The sequence below is a fragment of the Euwallacea fornicatus genome, chromosome 13 (genome assembly GCF_040115645.1).
Source record: "Euwallacea fornicatus isolate EFF26 chromosome 13, ASM4011564v1, whole genome shotgun sequence".
Taxonomy (NCBI): Eukaryota; Metazoa; Arthropoda; class Insecta; order Coleoptera; family Curculionidae; genus Euwallacea; species Euwallacea fornicatus.
Window position 1 is genome coordinate 3306423 of NC_089553.1, and position 20849 is coordinate 3327271.

At 33.6% G+C, this 20849-nt stretch overlaps 6 protein-coding genes across 9 annotated transcripts; 4 read left to right on the forward strand and 2 right to left on the reverse strand.

Annotated features, from left to right (window-relative positions):
* Positions 1-51: 51 nt before the first annotated feature.
* LOC136343163 (uncharacterized) lies at positions 52-5538 on the forward strand. 2 transcript variants are annotated; one of them, XM_066289693.1, is made up of 8 exons: positions 52-1138; positions 1202-1285; positions 2294-2518; positions 2580-2691; positions 2748-3072; positions 3137-3381; positions 3447-3644; positions 5265-5538. In XM_066289693.1, the coding sequence occupies exons 1-8, from the start codon at positions 1048-1050 to the stop codon at positions 5368-5370; spliced, it is 1386 nt and encodes a 461-aa protein (XP_066145790.1). In that variant the 5' UTR covers positions 52-1047; the 3' UTR covers positions 5371-5538. The 2 variants fall into 2 exon arrangements, with proteins under 2 accessions (XP_066145790.1, XP_066145789.1); XM_066289692.1 differs by having other exon boundaries at positions 52-1285.
* Positions 5539-6225: 687 nt separating this feature from the next.
* Positions 6226-13365, forward strand: Pcl (polycomb protein Pcl). 2 transcript variants are annotated; one of them, XM_066288914.1, is made up of 13 exons: positions 6226-6500; positions 6890-7053; positions 7116-7231; positions 7287-7427; positions 7481-7641; positions 7749-7921; positions 7983-8178; positions 8230-8444; positions 8923-9088; positions 9426-9794; positions 9854-10088; positions 10317-10511; positions 10673-13365. In XM_066288914.1, exons 2-13 carry the CDS (start codon positions 6908-6910, stop codon positions 10951-10953), a joined length of 2394 nt encoding a protein of 797 aa, XP_066145011.1. In that variant the 5' UTR covers positions 6226-6500; positions 6890-6907; the 3' UTR covers positions 10954-13365. The 2 variants fall into 2 exon arrangements, with proteins under 2 accessions (XP_066145011.1, XP_066145012.1); XM_066288915.1 differs by having other exon boundaries at positions 10317-10515; positions 10673-10891.
* Positions 13366-14012: 647 nt separating this feature from the next.
* LOC136342795 (uncharacterized) lies at positions 14013-14975 on the reverse strand. Its single transcript, XM_066288946.1, has 2 exons — positions 14502-14975; positions 14013-14312 (listed from the first exon to the last, which is right to left on the reverse strand). The coding sequence occupies exons 1-2, from the start codon at positions 14833-14835 to the stop codon at positions 14143-14145; spliced, it is 504 nt and encodes a 167-aa protein (XP_066145043.1). The 5' UTR covers positions 14836-14975; the 3' UTR covers positions 14013-14142.
* A 140-nt stretch (positions 14976-15115) lies between these two features.
* LOC136342794 (rhodanese domain-containing protein CG4456-like) lies at positions 15116-16791 on the forward strand. Its single transcript, XM_066288945.1, has 4 exons — positions 15116-15353; positions 15419-15589; positions 15767-15929; positions 15996-16791. The coding sequence occupies exons 1-4, from the start codon at positions 15221-15223 to the stop codon at positions 16048-16050; spliced, it is 522 nt and encodes a 173-aa protein (XP_066145042.1). The 5' UTR covers positions 15116-15220; the 3' UTR covers positions 16051-16791.
* On the reverse strand, positions 16090-18481 carry Dolk (Dolichol kinase). 2 transcript variants are annotated; one of them, XM_066288923.1, is made up of 7 exons: positions 18357-18463; positions 18239-18302; positions 17899-18149; positions 17623-17846; positions 17380-17565; positions 17115-17324; positions 16090-16628 (listed from the first exon to the last, which is right to left on the reverse strand). In XM_066288923.1, exons 2-7 carry the CDS (start codon positions 18289-18291, stop codon positions 16137-16139), a joined length of 1416 nt encoding a protein of 471 aa, XP_066145020.1. In that variant the 5' UTR covers positions 18292-18302; positions 18357-18463; the 3' UTR covers positions 16090-16136. The 2 variants fall into 2 exon arrangements, with proteins under 2 accessions (XP_066145020.1, XP_066145021.1); XM_066288924.1 differs by lacking the exon at positions 18239-18302 and having other exon boundaries at positions 18357-18481.
* A 145-nt stretch (positions 18482-18626) lies between these two features.
* On the forward strand, positions 18627-20816 carry Pex16 (peroxin 16). The gene is made up of 4 exons (XM_066288937.1): positions 18627-18972; positions 19079-19319; positions 19376-19786; positions 20293-20816. Exons 1-4 carry the CDS (start codon positions 18849-18851, stop codon positions 20549-20551), a joined length of 1035 nt encoding a protein of 344 aa, XP_066145034.1. The 5' UTR covers positions 18627-18848; the 3' UTR covers positions 20552-20816.
* The last annotated feature ends 33 nt before the right edge of the window (positions 20817-20849 follow it).

The following is a 20849-nucleotide window of genomic DNA, read 5'->3' on the forward strand; positions in this document are numbered from 1 at the left end:
AACTCACTGCATCAGCTGTTACATACAAACATTACATTTTGACGTTTTCACGTATTTGAAACAACGTGGCAATGTGGCATTATATGAGCAATACATTTTCTTGCTCTGTTCAGTATATCACATAAACGGGCCACGTTGCCTAGATCGCTGCCCTGTTGGGCAATCAATCAATGATTGTTGGAAAGAACTGATATTTGAGTTGTTGCGATGCCAGATGTTCGAATTGGCAGCAAACTGAAGATTTTAAACTAAATGGATTCAAAAATTTTCGGGTTTTCTTCAGCATTGGGCTTTATTTCTGGATTTAATTTACCGAATATTTATTGAGAAAAATAAATAAGAGTGTAAGCCTAGTATTCGCATTCTTTTCATTTTCGCAATACTCAAATATAGGGTCTGATTTTTTTTTAAAACGACAATGTATTTTTAGCGTTTTTGTTTCGTTATTGAACCTGTCATCTCTCTGCAGTGCTGCAATCAATCCAGGAGTATCGCTCCTGAAGGCGAACAAAAATTTAATAATCGACAAAACGAGGAGCTTCGGCATATCTCACTCAGAATTACACATATAAAATCAGCAATTACATTATAATTAAGTAATGACAGTTTTATTGTCATGCTTCGATAAAACGCTCTTTAGTTCGCTAGACTGAACAGACAGATATATCTCAACATTTTTCCAGCGATAATTACTTTAACCGCGATTATTGACGATTAAGCCCAAATATTCTGTACCTAGAACCGAAAAGAGCTTTACACACCAATTAGATGCATGTCCCAATATTTTTTCAAAAAGTGCTTGATCAAAATACCAATGCCATTCTAGTATCTAGAGCATGATACCCCAAAACATAACTCCATTTATCCACGCTTGACAAATAAACACAATGGAGAAACTCCACACATTGTATACTGTATCTCCATCACGTAATAACTTTAAAACGCACTACGGTTTATTGTTTTACGAGATTGCATTGTGACACGGAATTTATAAAACTACTTCTGAACAAATTTATCACGCTTTTAAAAGTAAATGTCCGAGGAATAATGTGGAGTGCGTTGAGAGTGGTCGCCATTTTGTCAATTGTCGAGAGTGCAATTTCGCAAAACGCCAATGAAGCTACACAAAACCAAACTAGTAATGATACTGCTGGTATTAGTGGCGTTGTTTTCTCCCGAAATCTTAATGCAAGTATTTCAGTTTCTGATGCCGATTTAATTGGTGGAAGTTCAGAGCCATTTAAGAATTCGTCTAGTGGCGGCTTAGAAGTATTGAGAACTGCAGGTAAGACCCAATCACAATACAACGAACACGAAAAAAAAAACGTTTTCAATAACCCCAAAAAGGTGCAAAATTGACAACATTTTTGAATACGGGTTCGCCCCCTGTATTGTAGTTTGTAACCCTGCACGTGGAGTTCCCAAAGAGGCCAACAGATTTCCCTATGAAAACAAATCCAAATTGAGTATCTACTAACTCAAATAAAGAATAGACAGTTTCAGCAGGAAATGTACAAACTTTAATATGTTTTTATTTTATATTTAATTCGAAGAAAAAAAAGTTCCTACAAACGTAAATCCGTTCGGAAAGATTTCTTTTGGAATATACAGGGCGATTAAAGTGAATTTGGGATTTTTTTAAGTCTTTTAAAAATTATTGGTACTTAGAAATTAGGCAGAAGAGGACACGTCATTAAAAAACATCTTTTGCACTGAAAGTAAATAAAATCTATATGAAGTGGCATACGTACTATAAAACAGACAAAAAAATGGTACGCCAATGTTTCCTTGAACACGATTTTTTTAATTTTTGAATTCTCCGGCTTTTTTTTATTAAAATAAAGGCCTCTTATAGAATTTTTGCAAAGTGTGTCGCTTTAGAGAAATAAAGAAATTTATTATCAACATAATTTTTAGTACTTTATTTGTTAAAAATAACACATTTTACGTTAACCCTTTAAAAAGATTTTGTTTTATCAAAATAGTTGATGATATAAAAATCAGAAAACTGTATAAAAAATATAGTGGCGTACCTTTTTTTATCTGTTTATAGCCATTGATAGTATCCACGCCACTTCTTACCGATTTTATTTACTTTCGTTAAAATACTAACAATCATTTTTGAAATACTACTTAAAAAATAACTTTTATCGCTCTATATATATTCTAAACGAATTATATTCAGACTTACGTTTACAGGAACTTTCTGTTTAGAATTAAATGTAGAATAACATATCGAAATTTACATATTTACTCTTGAAACACTCCATGTAGTGCACACTAATTTTTTTAGAAGCTGAAAACAAAGCGCCAAACTTGATCCTATTCAATGCGCATCCAAAGTTGAAGAGTGCTTTAATGGTTAATACTAGCAGGAAAAATATTACGAAATCAAAATTTGACGACTTTCACCCCAGTCCACAATTAAAAATCGAATATGAGTATAATAAGTTCCCAGTGAAGCTGGCTTATCCGGAGGCGAAAACGATTCCTAATTATAATAAAATTTCCATTGATGGTATAATTCTACGCAATATGTGTATAGTGTCCAAAAAATTGTTGCAATTAAACTCGTTTAGATCAAAGTTTTCGTAGCAGAAATGGACCAAATGCGGAGGAAGAAAGCGAGGCATCTTCGAAACAAAGACAAATTGAAGATAACACACTACCCTGGACCACCCGGAACTATGAGTACCTTGTGCGCGCAACAAAGTTATGCTCTTTTTAAAATCATTTTTTTTCTCCAGCAATTCATGGACTAATAAAGTTAGATTTCCCCCAAGTCAGCTACCGAACGACGAAACCCAACCTTACCAGTTTGAAATCAATAAGGCTCCAAACTCACCAAGCTGCTGTCCGGAGAATGCCGTTATTGTGGGGTCACAATATTCTGCTGGACCTGTCAATTCTAAATTTCCAAGACCCCCCGTAGTAAACAATCCGAGGAGTGGATATTTTCCTTCTGTTATATCAACTTATAGTTCCAGTGGGGAAGGGAACAGATTTCCCTCAAGTTACTCAAGTCCAGCAGTGGGAACTGGCAGAGATTTCAATTTTAACAAACTTATCCAGGTTACTAAATGATCTACTAAGTCAGGTATTTTGCATTTTATAACAGTAACACAGGTTTTTATAGGTACCAAAAAAATATTACCCCTACGATAACGGCATTCCAACTTATGAAAAGACCTATGAAACTCCATTTAACATAATGGAAAAGCCGTATGACGTTAGGCAGTATTCTCATGTAGGAGGTCATGGCGCTAGTTCATGGAAAAAAATATTAAAAGTTTTGGCCACCTTTATTCCCATAGGGCTACTTATTAGTGCTCTGACCCCTACAGTTATTACAGTTACTAATGTTAATGATACCAGTAATATGTGAGTATAACTTTCCCTTTCATTCGTTCATGAAAAGTTCCAAACGAATGAGCATATGTTTTAAGGCAACAAACGAGATACCGATCAAACGATGACCCCAAAAGAGAATTGCATAGCCAAATACTATCATCGTTGGACTATTTCGATAAACTAAATGAAAACGGCTGCGAATACAAAGTGTTTTGCGAACTTTTGGTAACTGCGAGCGAAATGCCGGATTCCAGCCGCCATGTTCAGAATTTATTGGATAATTTTGCGAATCAGTATGTTATTTTTCAGTATATAAGGTGTCTCTGAACATAATGTCATAAATTCGACCACTTATTCGAAGTCCCAAAGTATGACAAATACTTCATGTAAATATATATAGGGTGAGTCAGAAAGAATGGGCCAACACTAAACAGGAGATACTAGGCATCAAAATATTGTGATTGAGGACAACGTCGCTTATGCCAATATCGTTAGTATAAGGGATATATGGCGTGTTTAAAATTTAAATTTTATTCTGATGCAGTGATTTAAAAACCAACAGATGTAGAGGACCTAAACAAAAGCACGTTCTGTTTGTATAATTGAGCGTTCTTTTAAATTCCCTACTTGTTTTAAACCAACGTCAAAATAACATTAAAATTTATTATTTCCACACTAAAAAACATAAAACTACCAATTTCCATATTTATACTATCAAAATTTTCTTAACTATTCAGAAATTTCAAAATAAAATTAAAACTTTGAATACGCTTTATCTTTTAAACCAGAAATATCGGTGTAAGCCATGTCGCGCTCAATCACAATTTTTTCGTATCTAGCATCTCCTTTTTAATATTGGTCCGTTCTTTTTGAGTCACCGTGTATATAGAAAAGCGCTTCGTTTTCGATATAGAGGGTGCAAAAATGGGTTTCTGAGGACGGTTTTTTATTAATATTTTGAAACGTTTTGAAATAAATTAATGAAATTTTATATTTATTATAACTTTTATGCCTATCTAAATTTTTATAAAGAAATTCGTGGTTTTCTAAGGACCAGTAATACAGGGGGACATTGCTTTAAAAGTACCTAATATTTTTGTACTTTATAGACTATTTTATAGGGAAACTGTTGAATTTTAAAGTTTCAACATAAAAAGATTGTTGAAAATCGGAATCTACAACAGTTCTCGAGGAAACTCAGATTTAACAAAAGAGTGGATACCATGTTTTATTAACTGAACATTTTATTCAAAACCCTTTTGCTCATTTAATTTAACAATAATTATAATTAAACATTGTTTTAATGACAACGAAAAACTACCAGACTTTATTAATAAGCGCTGTCATATGGGAAAATGTCAAAATATTTTTTGTTTCATGTCAAGGCCAACTGAGTATTAACTCTGATATTTCTTTAATAAAACTTAATATGCGTCAATCTCTTAAAGCTTAATTTTCTAGAAAACTGTTGGAGATTTCGATTTTCAACAAGAATGCCTTTTTTACGTGAAATAGTCCAAATTTAATACCTTTCCTATAAAATCGTCCATAAAGTTACGCGCAAAAAAAATTAGGTACTATTTAAACATGATCCCCCTACATTACTTGCCCCAGAGAAAATGTTGCAGTTTCTTTATAGAGATTCAGAAAGAGCACAAAAAATTATAATAAAGTTCAAAATTTCATTCCTTTATCTCGAAATTTTTCGAAAATATTAACCAAAAACCGTGCTCAGAAACTAGCCTTCCAGACCTTGTATATCGAAAACGCAGCGCTTTTTGATATATCTTTATGTGCTGATTTCGTCATGTTTTGTGATCTAAAAGACGTAGGTGAATTTATGGCAATATGTTCAGGGACACCTTCTATACTAATTGGTTCATAGGTTTTAAAGGTCATATGAATTATTTCAGGGATATCGCCTACAAAAGCCGAGCGGAGGAATTAAAAAAAGTTTTCGAAGCGGTTCGTAATCAAAACTGCAACCCCATATCATGTAATGATTTAGACAACACATAATTGCGGAATTACTTATACGTTCATTGCCAAGAAGATGGTGATCCTAATCGTATTCCCTGCATCCGTTTCTAGTATTATTACTCATTTTAAGAGAATTTTGTACCTTATATTTTAAGATTATTTACATATATGCAATAAAACAAGTTTTATTGACTTCTTCTTTTCTTCTTTCTTCTCATCCTCCGAGGCACCATATGTGAATATTCAAAAAAATCTAACAGACGTATAAAATAGATTGAACAATAATAAGCATACGCAAATAATGCATCGTAATAAATGAAACATTATTCCTGCTCTTTTCTAAGAAATTTTATATAAACCGTACGTTAAGCAGTATATTACTGCAGGGCGTGCGGTAATGAACAGTCACTGCTAATATTAATGTTGCTCGATCATTACCGCTCTCAAGTGATTGCAAGACCCTCTCAGGGTTTTAAGGTGCTTTTTAGTATTAACTGCAAGGCTCACGCTTAAATTACATAGGTCTAGTGCTGGCTTTAAAAGTGTAACTTGGTTAAATAAAAACCCTCATTTTTTGGAGAAATTTATGTGTTATTTTTTATCACTTAGAGGCGATTTCGACTGGTGAGTAGTATGTATTTGGTCTCGCAAATTAGCATATTTTGTCTTTATTGCCATGATTTGAACTTTGAAAGCATATATTAACTTGAAGTCCTAGAAATCTCTTAATCGCTGCATACCTTATAGCTTTTTTATATAATCACTCTCATATCAATTTATCAATTCCCAGTGTAACAACAATTATAAATTTGAAAAACCATACAACCCGTATCTCTTGCTTCAGTTGTCAATCATTTGACGTAATCCCCACTCATACGCCATCTGCAATTGACGTTTCACAGTGTTGTAATGTCGTTAATTTTCAAAATATGTGTTTAAAATCGCAATTTTCCCTATTAAATGTCTCTAAATAATTAAAATTTCCATTAGCAAGTTAATTTATGGACCTGTAGTAAATAGTGGCAATTAACTTTCATGTGGGTTTTTGTGATAATCACGTAGTTTTTCGTGCGGAATTGGCGGGAGTCGTGAATGCCTAGCAGTGGTAATGGCCGATATGTTTTCTGTTCGCCTGAAGCAGCCGTGAAAATCTTGATTTTCCGGGACTCGTAAGTTAATTTTTATAAAGTTGTTTCTGTATGGTTTTTAGTATATTATGGATGCCTAATGCATAAATGTAAGGTTTAGTTTAATTAATATCATTAGAGTGCATTTGGACGGGCGTGATGGTTGTAAAAATGCCATATCTGGGTTCTGTTTGTATAAGAGCATTTTCATTTTTAACGCCTTATTGTATCAAATCCTAACTAATGTGAAAAAAGATTCCATATTATTACTTTCAAGGCGGATTTTGTTGTTTATTCTCTTCTTTTTATTTTCAAAAACATTGATATCAATAGAACATGTATGTCCAGTTGAGTTTCTAACTTGCAAACAAAATGGAATGTTTATTATATATTTTTTTTCCCAAATTCATCCAAAGTGACTGTGTTTTCAGTTTGTTTGTTGAACAACGATGACACCAGTGCATCGAAGCCTAAACTGCCAAAGCCCCAAGAAATTAGATGAGAAAGTGACTCCAGACAGCACTACTCAAGCTGACAAACTGCTTTATCATTTCAGCAAGAGTCAGGATGTGTTAGCCAAGCAGAAAGATGGAAGGTAAAAAAAAGTTTAATCCTAAATCAATGAAGATGAATATTTAAGAGGTTCATTAATTATAGGTATTATTTTGGGACAATAGTTGAAGTAGATGCAGTGAGAGAACAATGCCTAGTAAAATATGGAGACAATACACAGAATTGGTATAGTTTTAAAGAGTTAACAAAGCTTAGTACAGGTACAAACTAACTTCATAAAATGAAAGCCTCTACTTTAAGCTCTAAATTTGTTAGGTTTAGAACAGGAGGATTTATTGTGCGTGATTTGTAAGGAGTCATCACCCAAAAGTGAAAAAGTCATTAGAGCTTGTGATCGCTGTGGTAGAGGTTATCACAAGAAATGTCATCAGCCTGATACACTGAGTGAAAGGGAAGGTATGTCACATATTTTTTGTGATGGTAGAATTGATAATTACATATTTTGCTAGACTCAAATTGGATGTGCAAGAGATGCATAGAAAGTGATCCAAATAGACTGAGAAGAAGTGATTCGAAACCTCCCTTTAGAAGAGATTCAAGAAATTCAACAGGGTCTACAACTCAGGAAACAATGCCTTCATCTACTACACCAAGAGTATTACCTTACGATGTGAGTTTAGAAGTTAATCCAACATTCAAACTACTATTATGTAGACTGAATATATATTGGGTGTAAATCAAGTTGAAAGATTTCACAGGATGTTGATAATGTTTCAGATAAGCTCACTCAATTGGGATTCATATCATAGAGTTAATAAGGAACAGATTTACTGCTATTGTGGTGGGAATGGGGAGTGGTATAAACAAATGCTACAGTGTAGGCGTTGTAAACAATGGTTTCATGAAAAATGTGTTGATTGTTTGCAATTTCCCTTATATTGTGGGGACAGGTACATAATTTCTCTGGTTTAAAATTAAAACTTGGTTATTTTATTGTTTGTGGAATTATAGATTTTATGTTTTTGTGTGTGCAATCTGCAACCACAGCAAAGAATTTGTGAGAAGACTAGTAATAAAGTGGGTTGATTTGGTGCATTTGATGCTTTTCAACTTAACCATCCATCACAGCAAAAAGTATTATGATTTGGACACTGTTGTGATACCTTATATTAGTGATAATTGGCATGGGTTACAGCTGGCACCAAAGGTAGCTAGTTAAAGTTTATCTAAAGTTCTTTTAATGTTTGAGGGATTTTAGATGGCAAATGTAACAAAGGCAGAACGTCGTGAGAATATCTTATCAGTGTTAACCAATAATAAGAACCGTTTCAAGTGTGGCAGAGAAATTAAGAAGAGGACCACAATTTGGGGGTTGCGAGTCCGACTTCCTCCGCCTGCGCCATTCTTTATTTTGCCCCAAATTCATGGAAAAATGACAGAAAATGAACTGAAAGAACTGTGGCACGGAAAAAGGTTAGTTTTGAGAGGATAAAGAATATCAATGAGAAGAAATTATTAGACAGGAGGATGTCTTGTATCTCACTGCAGTTGATGTGCAAAATGACCAAATTTGTGTATTTTTAATATGCAAAAATGAAGTAGAGCAGCTGTTAAGACACTTAGAGTTTCTTTACTGAACGATAGTGTTGACCTTTGATAAGAAATTTTAATTAACTGCTATCTTGTTTAATAATGACCTTTTAATCTGTTTTTAATGATCTGTTTGTCTTACCGCACCCATATCTATCCGTACTACAGATCTTTTTTGATATCTTTGTCCATAAGATCATATCCACCACCTTATAATTTGACTACATTTAAAACGTTAAAAAATGGTTTTTGAATCCACTTAATTGATAGCTTGAGAGCACCATGCACCTTCAAAAATAGAAATTACCTATATAGAAAGTGATACATATTGAAGAACCTCAAGCATTATTTTATATTTTAGGCGACTGCAATTTCTGTCACCTCCATCCTGTGCGAATGGACGCAAAATTGTGGCTTGCGATACCGCAATGCGTAATCTAATGTTGGGCGTCGCGTATCAACAATCAGCGAACCATAGCGAAACCGATTCTCCGTGTCCCAGTCCAGAAATTGAAAATGAAGAAAGGGTGAGTATTGAGAACAGCAATAACTGTTAGGTGTCTCGAATTCAATTCTCAACGTTGAGACCTCAAAAACTATTCTTAATAGTAGAAATAAAAAGTAATTAAAGAATCCGTTATTTTTGTTAAGGGTAAACCCCACATACATTGTTTATTTTTCAACAGTTTTGCCCAAAGAGTGTGGGTAAAACTATTGAATTAAACTGAACTAACCAGTTTTTGGGAGTAGCAACCGTTTTAGCTACAAACAAAAAAATACAACATTTAATAAATCATGTGAGAGTACCAACGACAATGTTTAATTTTTTCATTAAAATAGAAATTGTATATATATAATTTAAAGGTCATTCCTCCTCCGCCTCTCTCAACCAGCAGTCTTCCACGTAACAAAGATCAGTATTTGGGTGCAGGCTGTGCTAAAAAAACAGCCCCCTTTAAAAAAATGAGTTTGCAACGTCGCAAGAAGCTGTTAGCTATGACCAACCGAGAGAGAGAGCGAATACTGAAAAGACCCCGTCGATTGGTTACTATAAAGGAAGACCAGAATGCGGGTAAAAACCAAAGCGACTCGAAGCAAATCAATGGAGTTGAAATGCCCCCAACGCCTCCTACAAGTGTCTCTTCCCCTCCTACGCCGCCTGCCTCCACGGGTCCTGGATCGTTGCAATCTGACTTTAGCAACGATTTTTCCGAGAGTTCAAATCAAACTAAAGTAATACTTCTGGGGAAACTGTTAATTCGGTTTAATAAAATATTTTTTTCAACCTTTAGGCAGTTCCTATCAAGAAGCAAAACTTAATCGACTTAGAATTGAATACGCCGTGTGATACTTCGAGCGATGAGACATCGTCCAAAAGCACTTTGGACTTAATCATTCCGCCGTTGAAAGATTTTGAAGGGAAAAATAATCCTTTCTTAGCGCTTTTGAAAATTGGAGAGGATTTGAATAAGAAGAAGAAAGGGAAGGATATTACATTACCCCTACCTCTCAAAACTGTGATACCAAGTAAGTTTTATAACTGAACATTTAATTGCCCTGATTCTATAGAGACATGTGAGAGTTAAATATCAGTGATGGCACCTTTATCAACAAGTTATTTTATATGGAAATTGAGAATTTGTCTGATAACATGCTTCAATTCCATAATTTCAGTGAAAACTGTCTCGTTGATAAAGTTACGAAGAGTGTGATATATTGATCTTTAGGAACATAGAAACGGAACATTTTTCTTAGGTCAGCCCGTTATGAGACCAATGAAACGCCAATTAAGTGAGAAAGACATCGTCGTGGGGCCCAATGGAGAGATAAAGCGGAAAAAAAGATTTAAGAAAAATCGTAGCAACATTTCAAATTATGGCGTAAGCCAAACCGCCAGTAAAACTGCCGCTATCGTACCAGCAAAGAACACGGATTCTAATCCGCAATTAGGTAAGTAAGTAAGAAAAACACAATCAACATTTTAAGAATTATTTTACTTTTTGGGTTCTGTACAAGGTGGTAAAACTACGTTACAAAAATAAAATTTAAACATAATTATGAGTTTATTTTACAAAATTAGCTACACAAGGACAATGCATTTTTATTAACAGCACACGCGCGACGTCTGAGACAGCGTCCCGAAAGACCACCGGAAAAAGATCCTACCCCAACAACTACCAAACAACCCACACCTAAACCAAGTCCTGTCAAAACCGAGCCGGATATAGACATGGAAGATCTGAAAACGTCTGTAAACATTTACTTTGGTGCCGCTAATAGAATAGCTGCAGGAGAGCGCTTTAATGTGAAAGCTAAGAGGGTGGGTCCTACGGGGAAGTTGGAATATCTACTTGAATGGGAGGGCACCGGGAGCAGTCAAGGAATGTCCTGAGAAATTTTGGTGGAGAACGGCTGTGAGATGATTGGTACGAAGTTCATATTTTTACCAAAAACTATCGACTTGTAGTTTGTAGGAGTCAATTCTATTTGAGTATGATTTTTCCCCATTTATTGACACGATTTTTTATATGCAAGCGGAAATTTCCAAAAATGTTTATTATATAGGAAGCTATAGCCGAAACGGATCACATTCTAATTACTTATCTAATCTAAGTGAAACAACCGCCATAGAGGTAATCAATAGAATATCATACACCAAAAGTGAAAGTAAAGTACATTATCATGAATCGGACGTCAAGTTTAAATCTCAAAACACGAAGTGGTGGGCGAATTACTTGGCGCTCTAACAATTTGACGGGCCATTTTTCTGCTATTTGGCCAGTTTGATAACACCGTGATGAGAACTGTACGGGACCGTTTGATCATCGGTTTATTTCAGTCTTAATGATTATTTTGATCTATAAAGATGACGTTTGTTTACAACATATGTAAAAAATGCATTGGGGCATGATCGTCATGATTATATTACGCCATCGTGTCAAATGTTTGGGGAAATCTTCGGAATGCAAAATATTTTCGGCAGTTATTTCCCTATTCCCCGCCTATACCGAAAAGGAAGCAGTTAATATTCATTTTATTTGGTTCATAGATTGTGTGGCGTTCATTTAAACGTTTGGCTCACTATGCAAGCCATTTGCAATCAGCACTATTTGAATCCATTAAGCCGGAGCTTGGGTACTGAACTTAAAATAGGACAAGCACCGGTTAATGCAAAAAACAATAGGATACGTAACTCGTAACTGCCATGTTAAGACACTGCCACGTTTAAACTATTAACAACATCACTAATGTCCTCCCTCATTTGCGCAATGATGCGGGTGCACCTGTAAATTACTAAGCTTTTTGTAACGTGGCCCCAAGTGTACAAACTGTGAGTAATGAGTCAACTGTTGCATGTAATGTAACTTGAGGAAAACCAAAAAAACGAAACTTGTGATATGCTCATTGCTCTCACTATAGTTTGGATTGCGCTAATGTAGAGGGACATCAGCGATCTTTCTTGTTTTATTTATTAATTTATAAATTAATGTAAGTAATGTTGTTGGAAAGTATTAAATGGTAATCCGCAGATCTGACAATGACGATTTAAATATTTTGTCCCTGCATTGCTGCTCTGACTTGCTGATCCAGTGTCGGGTCTTCGTCAAAGACGATATTAAAATGTAAGCTTTCATTGTGAATACTGTTAGCCTAGTAAAATTTTTTTAACAATACTTTTTATTACTTTAACTTTATCAAAGTCGTGTCTTAAAAACGCGAGAGAACTGTTCTAAATTTAATTGAAAACCTAGATGCGTATGTAGCTTTTGCAAGCGTTAAATAAAACGTCTAGTTCCTTCCTATACGCGGCTTAAATAAAAGTTACCTGAAAGTAAAAGATTTAATGATGATTTCGTTAGTGTTGTTCTCGTGTGAGAAAATATCTTCGGACAGGGTAAAATTTTGGTAGTTTGTTGTTTTTAATTTTTTTTCCAAGATATACAAAGTGATTTACATAAGTGTCCTAATAAAATTTCTGGAGACTTAAAAAAGTCCACTTAAATTTGGTGCCAGAATAAGTCATGGTCAACATATATTCTACATGTAATTCCTGAGAAAAAATTTGAGAGTTTGAACTTTTTTAGACAATTTTTTCATCTTCATCAATGTTAATGTCACGTTAAATTAATACCTGTCTCGCGAAATCATTTGCGAAAGGTCCATGACCCAAAGACCATGAAGCTTCCACCGTCATACACCAATTCTGTTATACTTGTCTGTTTTAATTCCTCAGAAATTTTATTAGGACCAACTGCACACATACTATAATTTACACGTAGTAAAGCTTAGTTATGTTTATACATTACGGTTTATCGATTATTAACCATTCGTTTCGCAAAAAAGAAGTTTGTGGTAATACATGTGTGAAGATCCACGGCGGAATTCCACCTTGCGAAAATACTTTTTAGGAAATTTGTATACTTCAAAATTCTGCTTTAGTTTAATTATTATAATTTTTGTATTTTAATTTTAACGAGACTGACTCTTAAACATCATACTAAAAGTATTTAAAAGGGGGTGTCCAAAAACTGTATATATTATATCTAATATCATCTGTTATTAAATTATTATGAGGTTACGTTGTTTTCTTTTAACTTAGCACGTTCTGAATGCATTCAGAAGGTGTTGCTGTAAAAAGGAAACTTTGATATTAACAAATTACTTCTCGTCACGTTGTTTACATACCGAATGTTTATAGTGTACATAATCAATAATTGTCCCTTTAGGGGCTACCTCTCATAATCACGCAAAACCTGTATTTTTTTAAATTAATTTAATTCTTAATAAAGAAATTTCATGTTGATAGTATGCTTTTCCTCTCGACTTTTAACCATTTCCACTTGCCCTCATATTCACTTCTACTTATAAATGTAAATAATAGCACATTTTACGAGGAGTTTAAGCTTTCCGTGTTTTGAATATTCTTCGAGAATTCTCGTTCCAGAGAATTTACTCTCTCTCCATCGTCATTGATCAATATCGATTAGCTGGTTGTTTAATTGGTATAAAGTCGTAGCTGAATGTAAACATTCACGGATTTTAAATCGGTCGATTGATATACGTGTTGGAGATTTAATCGCTTGTAAGTTTTAGCATTGTAATATTAAAATTAGCAATGAGATAATGACGGACACACCGACAACCATCTAGGGATGCAGTACTGTCAAACGAGGTTGGTACTACCGCTGCTAGGAAATGGTCTAGAGTCGAGGAATCTCATTTTTATGTGTTATCGGATGGAGCGAACATAGAAAGGCAACGGTGCGATCAAGTAGTAATAAATTCTTTAGTTGTATTTCTATATTTTAATAATATAATGCCATTTCTCAACCACGGAAATTGTCCATAATATTTTTCCAACGTATGAATGTGGTGATACACCCCGATCCAGCTATACTATTAGTCGACTAGCTTGTGGAGACGTTAACGTAAAGAACCAAACAAGTACTATTCCCATACAAAATTACTTTATTTACTAGGAAAGCTATTACATATATTCCTAATTATATGCCATATTTCGCAATTATATAATCTCCAAAAGAGATGACAATAAAAATTCATTAATGACCTATGGCTCTAACTAACAAACATTTGGACAAGAAACCAATGGAATATTTAATAAGTTTTTAACACCATACTCATCTGAACCATCACAACAGTCGCAAATACCATCATTGATTTTACTTGAAGGAATCCTTTTTGGGTATTTCTTGTTCAGGGACATAGACACATTTGAACAATAAAATATGCCTGAAATTGATAAATACAATTAAATAGGAACAACACGGAGCACACTGCAAAAATCACCACTTGGCACTGACAAATTTCAAATTTAATTGTCATTATGTAGGACTATTTTATCAACAGATTCATAAATATACAACTAATATTAAAGAAATGGTGAACTTTGGCATGAGCTGTTGGAAAATATAGACTAACCATCAGGACAAGCACTGGTACCGGGTTCATCACTACTATCAGCACAATCGCAGTAATCATCATTAACTTTATTAAAGTTGATGCTCTCACCACTTTTAATGCAAGTGAACATGCCCTCTTTGGGAGTATAGAATCGAGTTTCTGCTGGATGGGTGCCTTTTACTATATTTTTTGGTTGAATCTTATATTTTTCGGTTTGGTGAGACATCACATAATACATTTTGAATTGATAAGAAATAAATAGAATTGAGGCCAACACTGTGGCTACGACAAAAGTCCTTTTCCTACGACGCGTTATATGTAAAATAAACTTATCGATTTTTGATGGGTACATTGTTATTTCTTTTGAACATCGTTTGTTATGAGACTGAATATAATCCAAAACAACATAAAGTAAAAACACCCGATTTTTTTGTTTTTATTTGGAAAGATTGGTTAAGTTTGTTTGTTATTGTTGGCTTATTCACAATGTAGGATTAAGATTTATTGAAGTTTAACGCGGCAACAACGTATAAAGAAGGATATAGCATGCGTTGTACCTTGGATTTTCATATTCGTGCACAGCGTTGCCGATACAGTAGAATTACTCAATGTTTCCAGGAAAAAAGGGGTAGGATTGTGGTGTGAGTTCGGGGGGAAGGGGAATGTGGATAAATTATGTGCACTGCTTATTCTTTGGTTAATTTAAGAAAAAATATTGAAAACAATTTGTTGCAGCAATGTTTCGTACATCTCTAAATTTGGGTGTAAATGGCATTCGCCAATTCATAAAGATGGTTAATGATCCAGGCTCCGGTTCATGTATAAGCAGTTTAATTAACACTCACAAACTTAAGTGTATTAATGCTTATGGTAATTATATGGGAAACATAAAAAAGGAAATATTTAACTGTGAAAATCATATCTTGCGTTTTAAGACGTGACATCCAGAAAACTCAGTTCTTGCCCACCACTATCAAATTTAAATAAAGTTCATTTTGATGAGTTTCAAAACTTGATCAAAGATTGCAATGTAACTGTTATCGATGTCCGACAGCCTGAAGAGCTGGCTGAACATGGAGCATTGCCGAGAGCAATTAACATACCATGTAAGTAAGGCCAGTTTTTATTATTATAGCCTGAATAATTTTACAAAGCTGTAAATAGCATATTACGTGTTAAAAGGGTTCTTTAAAAAAATTTTCATTAATTTCATAATATTTGTCTTTTTGAAGGGAACATTCTGTAGATTATGGCATAGATAAGTAATAACTAATCTATTGTAGTAGGAGAAGTAGAAGATGTTTTAAAGAACCTGTCAGATGATCAGTTTTTAAAGAAATATGGATGTAAAAAGCCACAAAAAGATAGTCCAATCATATTTTCCTGCAGAAGCGGTATAAGGAGTGAAAAAGCACAAATTGCAGCTTTAAAACTGGAGTTTACAAAGTAAGTTTTTATATCAATATTAACATTTTAGTGATGTCATAACCAGCTCGGATTTAAACATTTCAGTGTAAAGAACTATCTAGGTGGTTGGACTGAATGGACTGAAAAAACTAAAAAATAAAAACATTTTACTTGAGTCTTACTATAACAAAAATACAAATTGTAACACTTCACCTAGTATATTACTCTTTAAAAAAAAATAAACATTCACACTAATATAACATACATAATTAATGGCAGAATCAAGTTGTCAATTTGGCTAGTTTTGGCTTCTACTACAGACGTTACAATAATGGAGAGCACAATCCTCACAACCACCTCTGTAGTCATCTGCGGTAATAGACCTATATAATAAATAAATAAAAAGAACACAACTTGACTAATGAAACAGGCTAAAGTCCCCTCAATTGTCTTGGACGAATTCTCCCATTTGATTCTTCCAATTCTTGATCCAAAATAACTAGCAGCAGTATCACCAATTCCAATCGTGGCTAACCCACTCAGAAGGGGCAAAATTGTAAACTGGGAGGAATCAGTGAGGTCACAAGGCGAGGGGTGCAGCCAAAGTGGCAAAGACACTCCAACCAATAAATATATGGGGGTTAAAGCTAGTGGCCCTGTGTCTTTTTCATCCCTAAATACTTCATATCCGTCTTGAAGCAGCGTGCCAAAGGGTGGAATGCGTAACAGTCTCAAAATCTACAATTTTTTAAATTTACTGATATGAATCAATTATAACTTTGTATGAAGCCATCCATAAATCATAGGTTGTAAGAATGAACACGTGAGAGTTTGCATAGGGATGTGATATGATGTAATAACAATAATAATAAAACTATTTTTAATGTTTTTATTTTCAAAATGATAAATTTTATGTTTTTCCTAAATTTTAGCCCGCCTTTTGATAGAATTTTAAATAGATAACACATTTCTACAGAATACACTTCCACCATGTTTGCAGAGTAATAAATATGCCAACCAATGTGTGAAATTTAAATAATGGAGTTGCAATATCCTTCCAGTTTCAAATAAATCTTGAACATATTAAATAGAAAAAAAATTGAAATTTTATTTTGAAAATCACGGAAAAAATGGGAAGAATCAACTTTCAGAAATATCCTGATGGGAAATGTCTAGTTAAAAATTATTACAGATAACTTCATACAAACTGTTTTTTTTAAATACCTCTAAAAAGAAAAATAATCCTAGTACTACTCCACTGGCCAAATAAAGGAAACAACATCTATAGTATAGACCTGGTATGTAGACTAATACTGCCAGAATGTGGAATATTTTCCTTGTGCTAGTTGATGCTTTCTTAGCATAGTATATTTGATTGCTGATAGCCAAAACTCCTACAGCTATGCAGGCACTCCAATAAACAAATAATTTTAACTAGAAACACAACCCATAAATGCTCATCTGTTTTTAAAAAATATTTCTAACTTACTAAAGTCATATCTCCAAGAACTTGTGAAAATATCCATATAAGGGGATTTTCTTTAAGAACCAAGAATAAAGGAGCAATAATTGTACTGGTTAATAGAAATAATGCAGAATAATAAAAACTATATTGGTTGTTTATCTTAATTTTGTTCAAAATGTAAGCACAAGCTGCAATACCTAGAATACCAACCTGGAATAACAACAGAATGCTTTATAAAAATGTGACAAAAGTAAATGGAGTAAATACCTGAATAATTGCAGTTGATTTCTGCATATTGCTTAATTTTGTTTCTGTTTGTATCATTTCAGTTATGCTATAAAAGTAAGATAATAAGAACAAAGTCAGTCCTTGAGCAGTTAAGCCTGCCTCTCCAAATGTGAAACTTGTCTTGGCATTTCTTAACAAACCCTTGTAGAAATTGATGAAGAGAGTAGTTGAAAGAAGGCCACTTATCACACAAAACCACCAATCTAATAAAGTGTAATTTAATACAGTACATCTTGTATATTCTATGATACTTGCCTTTGTGCAACCAAAAACGGATAATTAAACAAGTTAAAAATGAAATCATTAACATCCTGAAATTCAGAGCATTGAATTTCTGATATTTTGAACATTTTACTATAACATATATTGAGGCAAATAATAACGCAATGGTAATAACAGTGGCAAATTTGTAAGTCGGTGTTACTGTAACTGGATACTTCAGTGCTGAGAGGATAATTGAACTAGGCAGTAAGAAGAACACCCAGAGTCCTTTCCCTTCGGTACGTCTAGAAATGTTTACGGTACATGGTGTCAGTGTAAAATAGGCGTTTTATTGGTAGAAAGTATTTTATCAAACTAATGCTTTAAGATTTACCTTGGGAAAAATTCATTTTTTGCCTCAAAATTTTCTTCCCCTTGATTTTCCATTTTACTCACCACTAATAAATTATGATCAAAATTATCTTGATGCACTTTGCATACTGATTACTCACCAATTTGCGGGGTTATATCAAATCTACTGATTAGTTTTAATTAAATTAAAACATTTAAACAAGGGAAGTTAACCCATTTCCGCGTACCTTAATTTTTAAGGTTAAGTTTCAAACATAGGTAGCATAAATATTGTTTGCTGAACAAGGATAGATATACTGAAATGTGAATTTTAGTGAGGGAGGATGTGACACTTCTGTCAATCAGTAGTCAACTTTTGATAGTAATATTTTTATTGTTGTATTTTTTTTCGTTTTATTTGGCCCTATGTCTGTATTCTTTTATACCTCCTGTGTGTCCTTACATTGTAAATTTTCTTTTCAACAAATGTTAGGTTTACTTAAACAATAGTAAATTAAATTTTTAAGTTCTTGCCACAGAGATCTTATTTCACGTGATTGTTAGTTTTAGAACGTTGTCAAGTTCAGATTACACTTTAGATTTTAAGATATAAAAAGTTTAATTTTTGTGGATATTAAGAAATCTTGTTAAAAATGACTTCGATCCTATTATCTCTGCCCGAATTGTATAATTCATATAAGGCCTGGGTTAGTAAAAACCCTCAAACTGCTAGCGACTATGAAACATCTGCAAAGTGGATATCTTATTTCATTGCTGGTAGGTACTTATCTCACACAGAAAGCCTTAAAATTAAATATAGCGATTTGTGTTTCGAAATCAGTTAAATTGCGTTTTTCATAAAAACGGCTTATTATTGTTTTAGGTCGAATAAATAATTCTCACACTATTTCCGAGTTAGTATATTGCATATCAAACTTGTTGATTCTCTTCAATGACAGGATAATTAAACATAACTTGCATCTAAACTCTCCAAAAGCCATTGAGAAAATAAAATTGTGGCTGGCAATTGTTGAATATTCGGAGGTGTTTTGTGAGCTATCAGTTCAGAAATTTTGGGGAAAGACTGGGAAATGGATTGTTATTGTTGCTATACAAGTTTTCAAGTAACATTATTGATTTACTTATCCTCCTTTTTCATTTTTAATGATATATATTTTAGATGTGTTGCAAGGTTTTTGTTAATTTATAAACACAAAGAAATCATAGCAGAAAATCCTACAATTCCTCCCCTAGACAGAGTAAAATTTGCAAAGCAAAGCAATGCAGGAAACCAAGATATCTGTCGCAGTGAACTAGGCTCAGTCTCATTTACTTTGAAGAGGTCAGGGAGAGTGGTGAGGAAAGTTGAATCCTCTCCACCACTTGTTTTGAGAACATGGAAACCTGTTGAAATACAAAAAAAATCCTTGTATGAGAATGGTGAGGTGCAAATAGAAAATTTAACAAGACAGCAGTTAGTGGCTGAGACAATTTATCTTGCCAAACCGATAGTCCATTTGTTGTCTTTGGGTGTGTTTGGGAGCAAAACCTGGAAACCATGGATGGTCTCACTAACTTTGGATTTAGCAAGGTGATTTTCTTTTTATAGGTTTTTAAAAATGGTGGTGATTTGTGTATGAATAAGGTAGTATTCACAAATTGGAATAGGGTCAGAATCTATTTTACAACCCCAAATTTATTTTTCTTTCAATTATAGTGCCTTTGTCCAATTTAGCACCACTCTTTTTCCTGTGTCACCATGTTCAAGACATTTTTGCATAAGACATGTTTAGTATGCATCATGCATAACTCTTTGGATCTTTAAATTCTTATAAAATTATGATAAACAATAGAGTGGTTTTCATATTTTTTCTGCAAACATTTGGAAAAGGGTGACATGTAGAGAAAAATATAATTGACAACAAACTTCTATTAGATCTGGATGCAACAGTTGTTTTTTTTTTTACAACCTGTGTTTTTATAATTCTTTATCATAATAACGTTTGGTGAAGTAAAAAATAAAAGTAAAATTTATCAAAAAAAAAACTTTTAAAGTGAGCTTACTATAATTGTATGATGATTATTGTTTTTCCTAAGTTTGCAGCTTTACAACTCCAGCCGTACCTCTTTAACGTCCCTGTCCAATAAGCAACAACTGCAGCTATCCAAGAGAATGGTCCTGTTACTGTTGTACCTCATACGATCACCTTTTTATGAAAAACACAGCAAAAATAAGATAAACGCCTTTCTCATGGCGTTGAGCAACAACGTACCCTTGATCAAAATAATTTGCCTTCCATTGATGCAATACTTACCTTTTTGGCAAAGTAATTACTTCTATATGTGGTCTTCGTAAGCAATTAATGTTATTTACGCAAATATTTATTGACGTTTTAGCGGAATTTGTATGGGACGAAAATGGTGATTTGGGTTTTCAAGGACATACTATGCTACAAATATAAATGCTTGACGTGTTAGGGATTAAGAATATTCTACCTTAAAAAATTCTTGTTTTTTTTTTTTAATTATTGGTTAGTGATAGGTACTTATCTTAAGGAGGGTTAGTCATTTAAGTTTAATGACTCATTTTTGGTATAAAATAAAACTTCTTACGTAGTTTATATGCTTTCCAATTCCAATATATCCTGAACAAT

What these genes read in the sequence shown, in the direction of transcription:
- Pcl (XM_066288914.1), top strand. Translation starts at nt 6,908, where the DNA reads ATGACACCAGTGCATCGAAGCCTAAACTGCCAAAGCCCCAAGAAATTA. An exon ending in GAACTGTGGCACGGAAAAAG is followed by an intron (nt 8,445 to 8,922) that starts GTTAGTTTTGAG and finishes TTTATATTTTAG; the next exon opens with GCGACTGCAATTTCTGTCAC. An exon ending in AGAGTTCAAATCAAACTAAA is followed by an intron (nt 9,795 to 9,853) that starts GTAATACTTCTG and finishes TTCAACCTTTAG; the next exon opens with GCAGTTCCTATCAAGAAGCA.
- LOC136342795 (XM_066288946.1), bottom strand. Translation starts at nt 14,835, where the DNA reads ATGTACCCATCAAAAATCGATAAGTTTATTTTACATATAACGCGTCGT. An exon ending in TACCAGTGCTTGTCCTGATG is followed by an intron (nt 14,313 to 14,501) that starts GTTAGTCTATAT and finishes TATCAATTTCAG; the next exon opens with GCATATTTTATTGTTCAAAT.
- LOC136343163 (XM_066289692.1), top strand. Translation starts at nt 1,048, where the DNA reads ATGTGGAGTGCGTTGAGAGTGGTCGCCATTTTGTCAATTGTCGAGAGT. An exon ending in TGGACCACCCGGAACTATGA is followed by an intron (nt 2,692 to 2,747) that starts GTACCTTGTGCG and finishes TTTTTTCTCCAG; the next exon opens with CAATTCATGGACTAATAAAG. An exon ending in ATTTTAACAAACTTATCCAG is followed by an intron (nt 3,073 to 3,136) that starts GTTACTAAATGA and finishes AGGTTTTTATAG; the next exon opens with GTACCAAAAAAATATTACCC.
- LOC136342794 (XM_066288945.1), top strand. Translation starts at nt 15,221, where the DNA reads ATGTTTCGTACATCTCTAAATTTGGGTGTAAATGGCATTCGCCAATTC. An exon ending in TAAGTGTATTAATGCTTATG is followed by an intron (nt 15,354 to 15,418) that starts GTAATTATATGG and finishes TTGCGTTTTAAG; the next exon opens with ACGTGACATCCAGAAAACTC. An exon ending in TTAAAACTGGAGTTTACAAA is followed by an intron (nt 15,930 to 15,995) that starts GTAAGTTTTTAT and finishes TAAACATTTCAG; the next exon opens with TGTAAAGAACTATCTAGGTG.
- Dolk (XM_066288923.1), bottom strand. Translation starts at nt 18,291, where the DNA reads ATGGAAAATCAAGGGGAAGAAAATTTTGAGGCAAAAAATGAATTTTTC. An exon ending in AATCAACTGCAATTATTCAG is followed by an intron (nt 17,566 to 17,622) that starts GTATTTACTCCA and finishes TTGTTATTCCAG; the next exon opens with GTTGGTATTCTAGGTATTGC. An exon ending in TTCTTGGAGATATGACTTTA is followed by an intron (nt 17,325 to 17,379) that starts GTAAGTTAGAAA and finishes TTGTGTTTCTAG; the next exon opens with TTAAAATTATTTGTTTATTG.
- Pex16 (XM_066288937.1), top strand. Translation starts at nt 18,849, where the DNA reads ATGACTTCGATCCTATTATCTCTGCCCGAATTGTATAATTCATATAAG. An exon ending in GATATCTTATTTCATTGCTG is followed by an intron (nt 18,973 to 19,078) that starts GTAGGTACTTAT and finishes TTATTGTTTTAG; the next exon opens with GTCGAATAAATAATTCTCAC. An exon ending in CTAACTTTGGATTTAGCAAG is followed by an intron (nt 19,787 to 20,292) that starts GTGATTTTCTTT and finishes GTTTTTCCTAAG; the next exon opens with TTTGCAGCTTTACAACTCCA.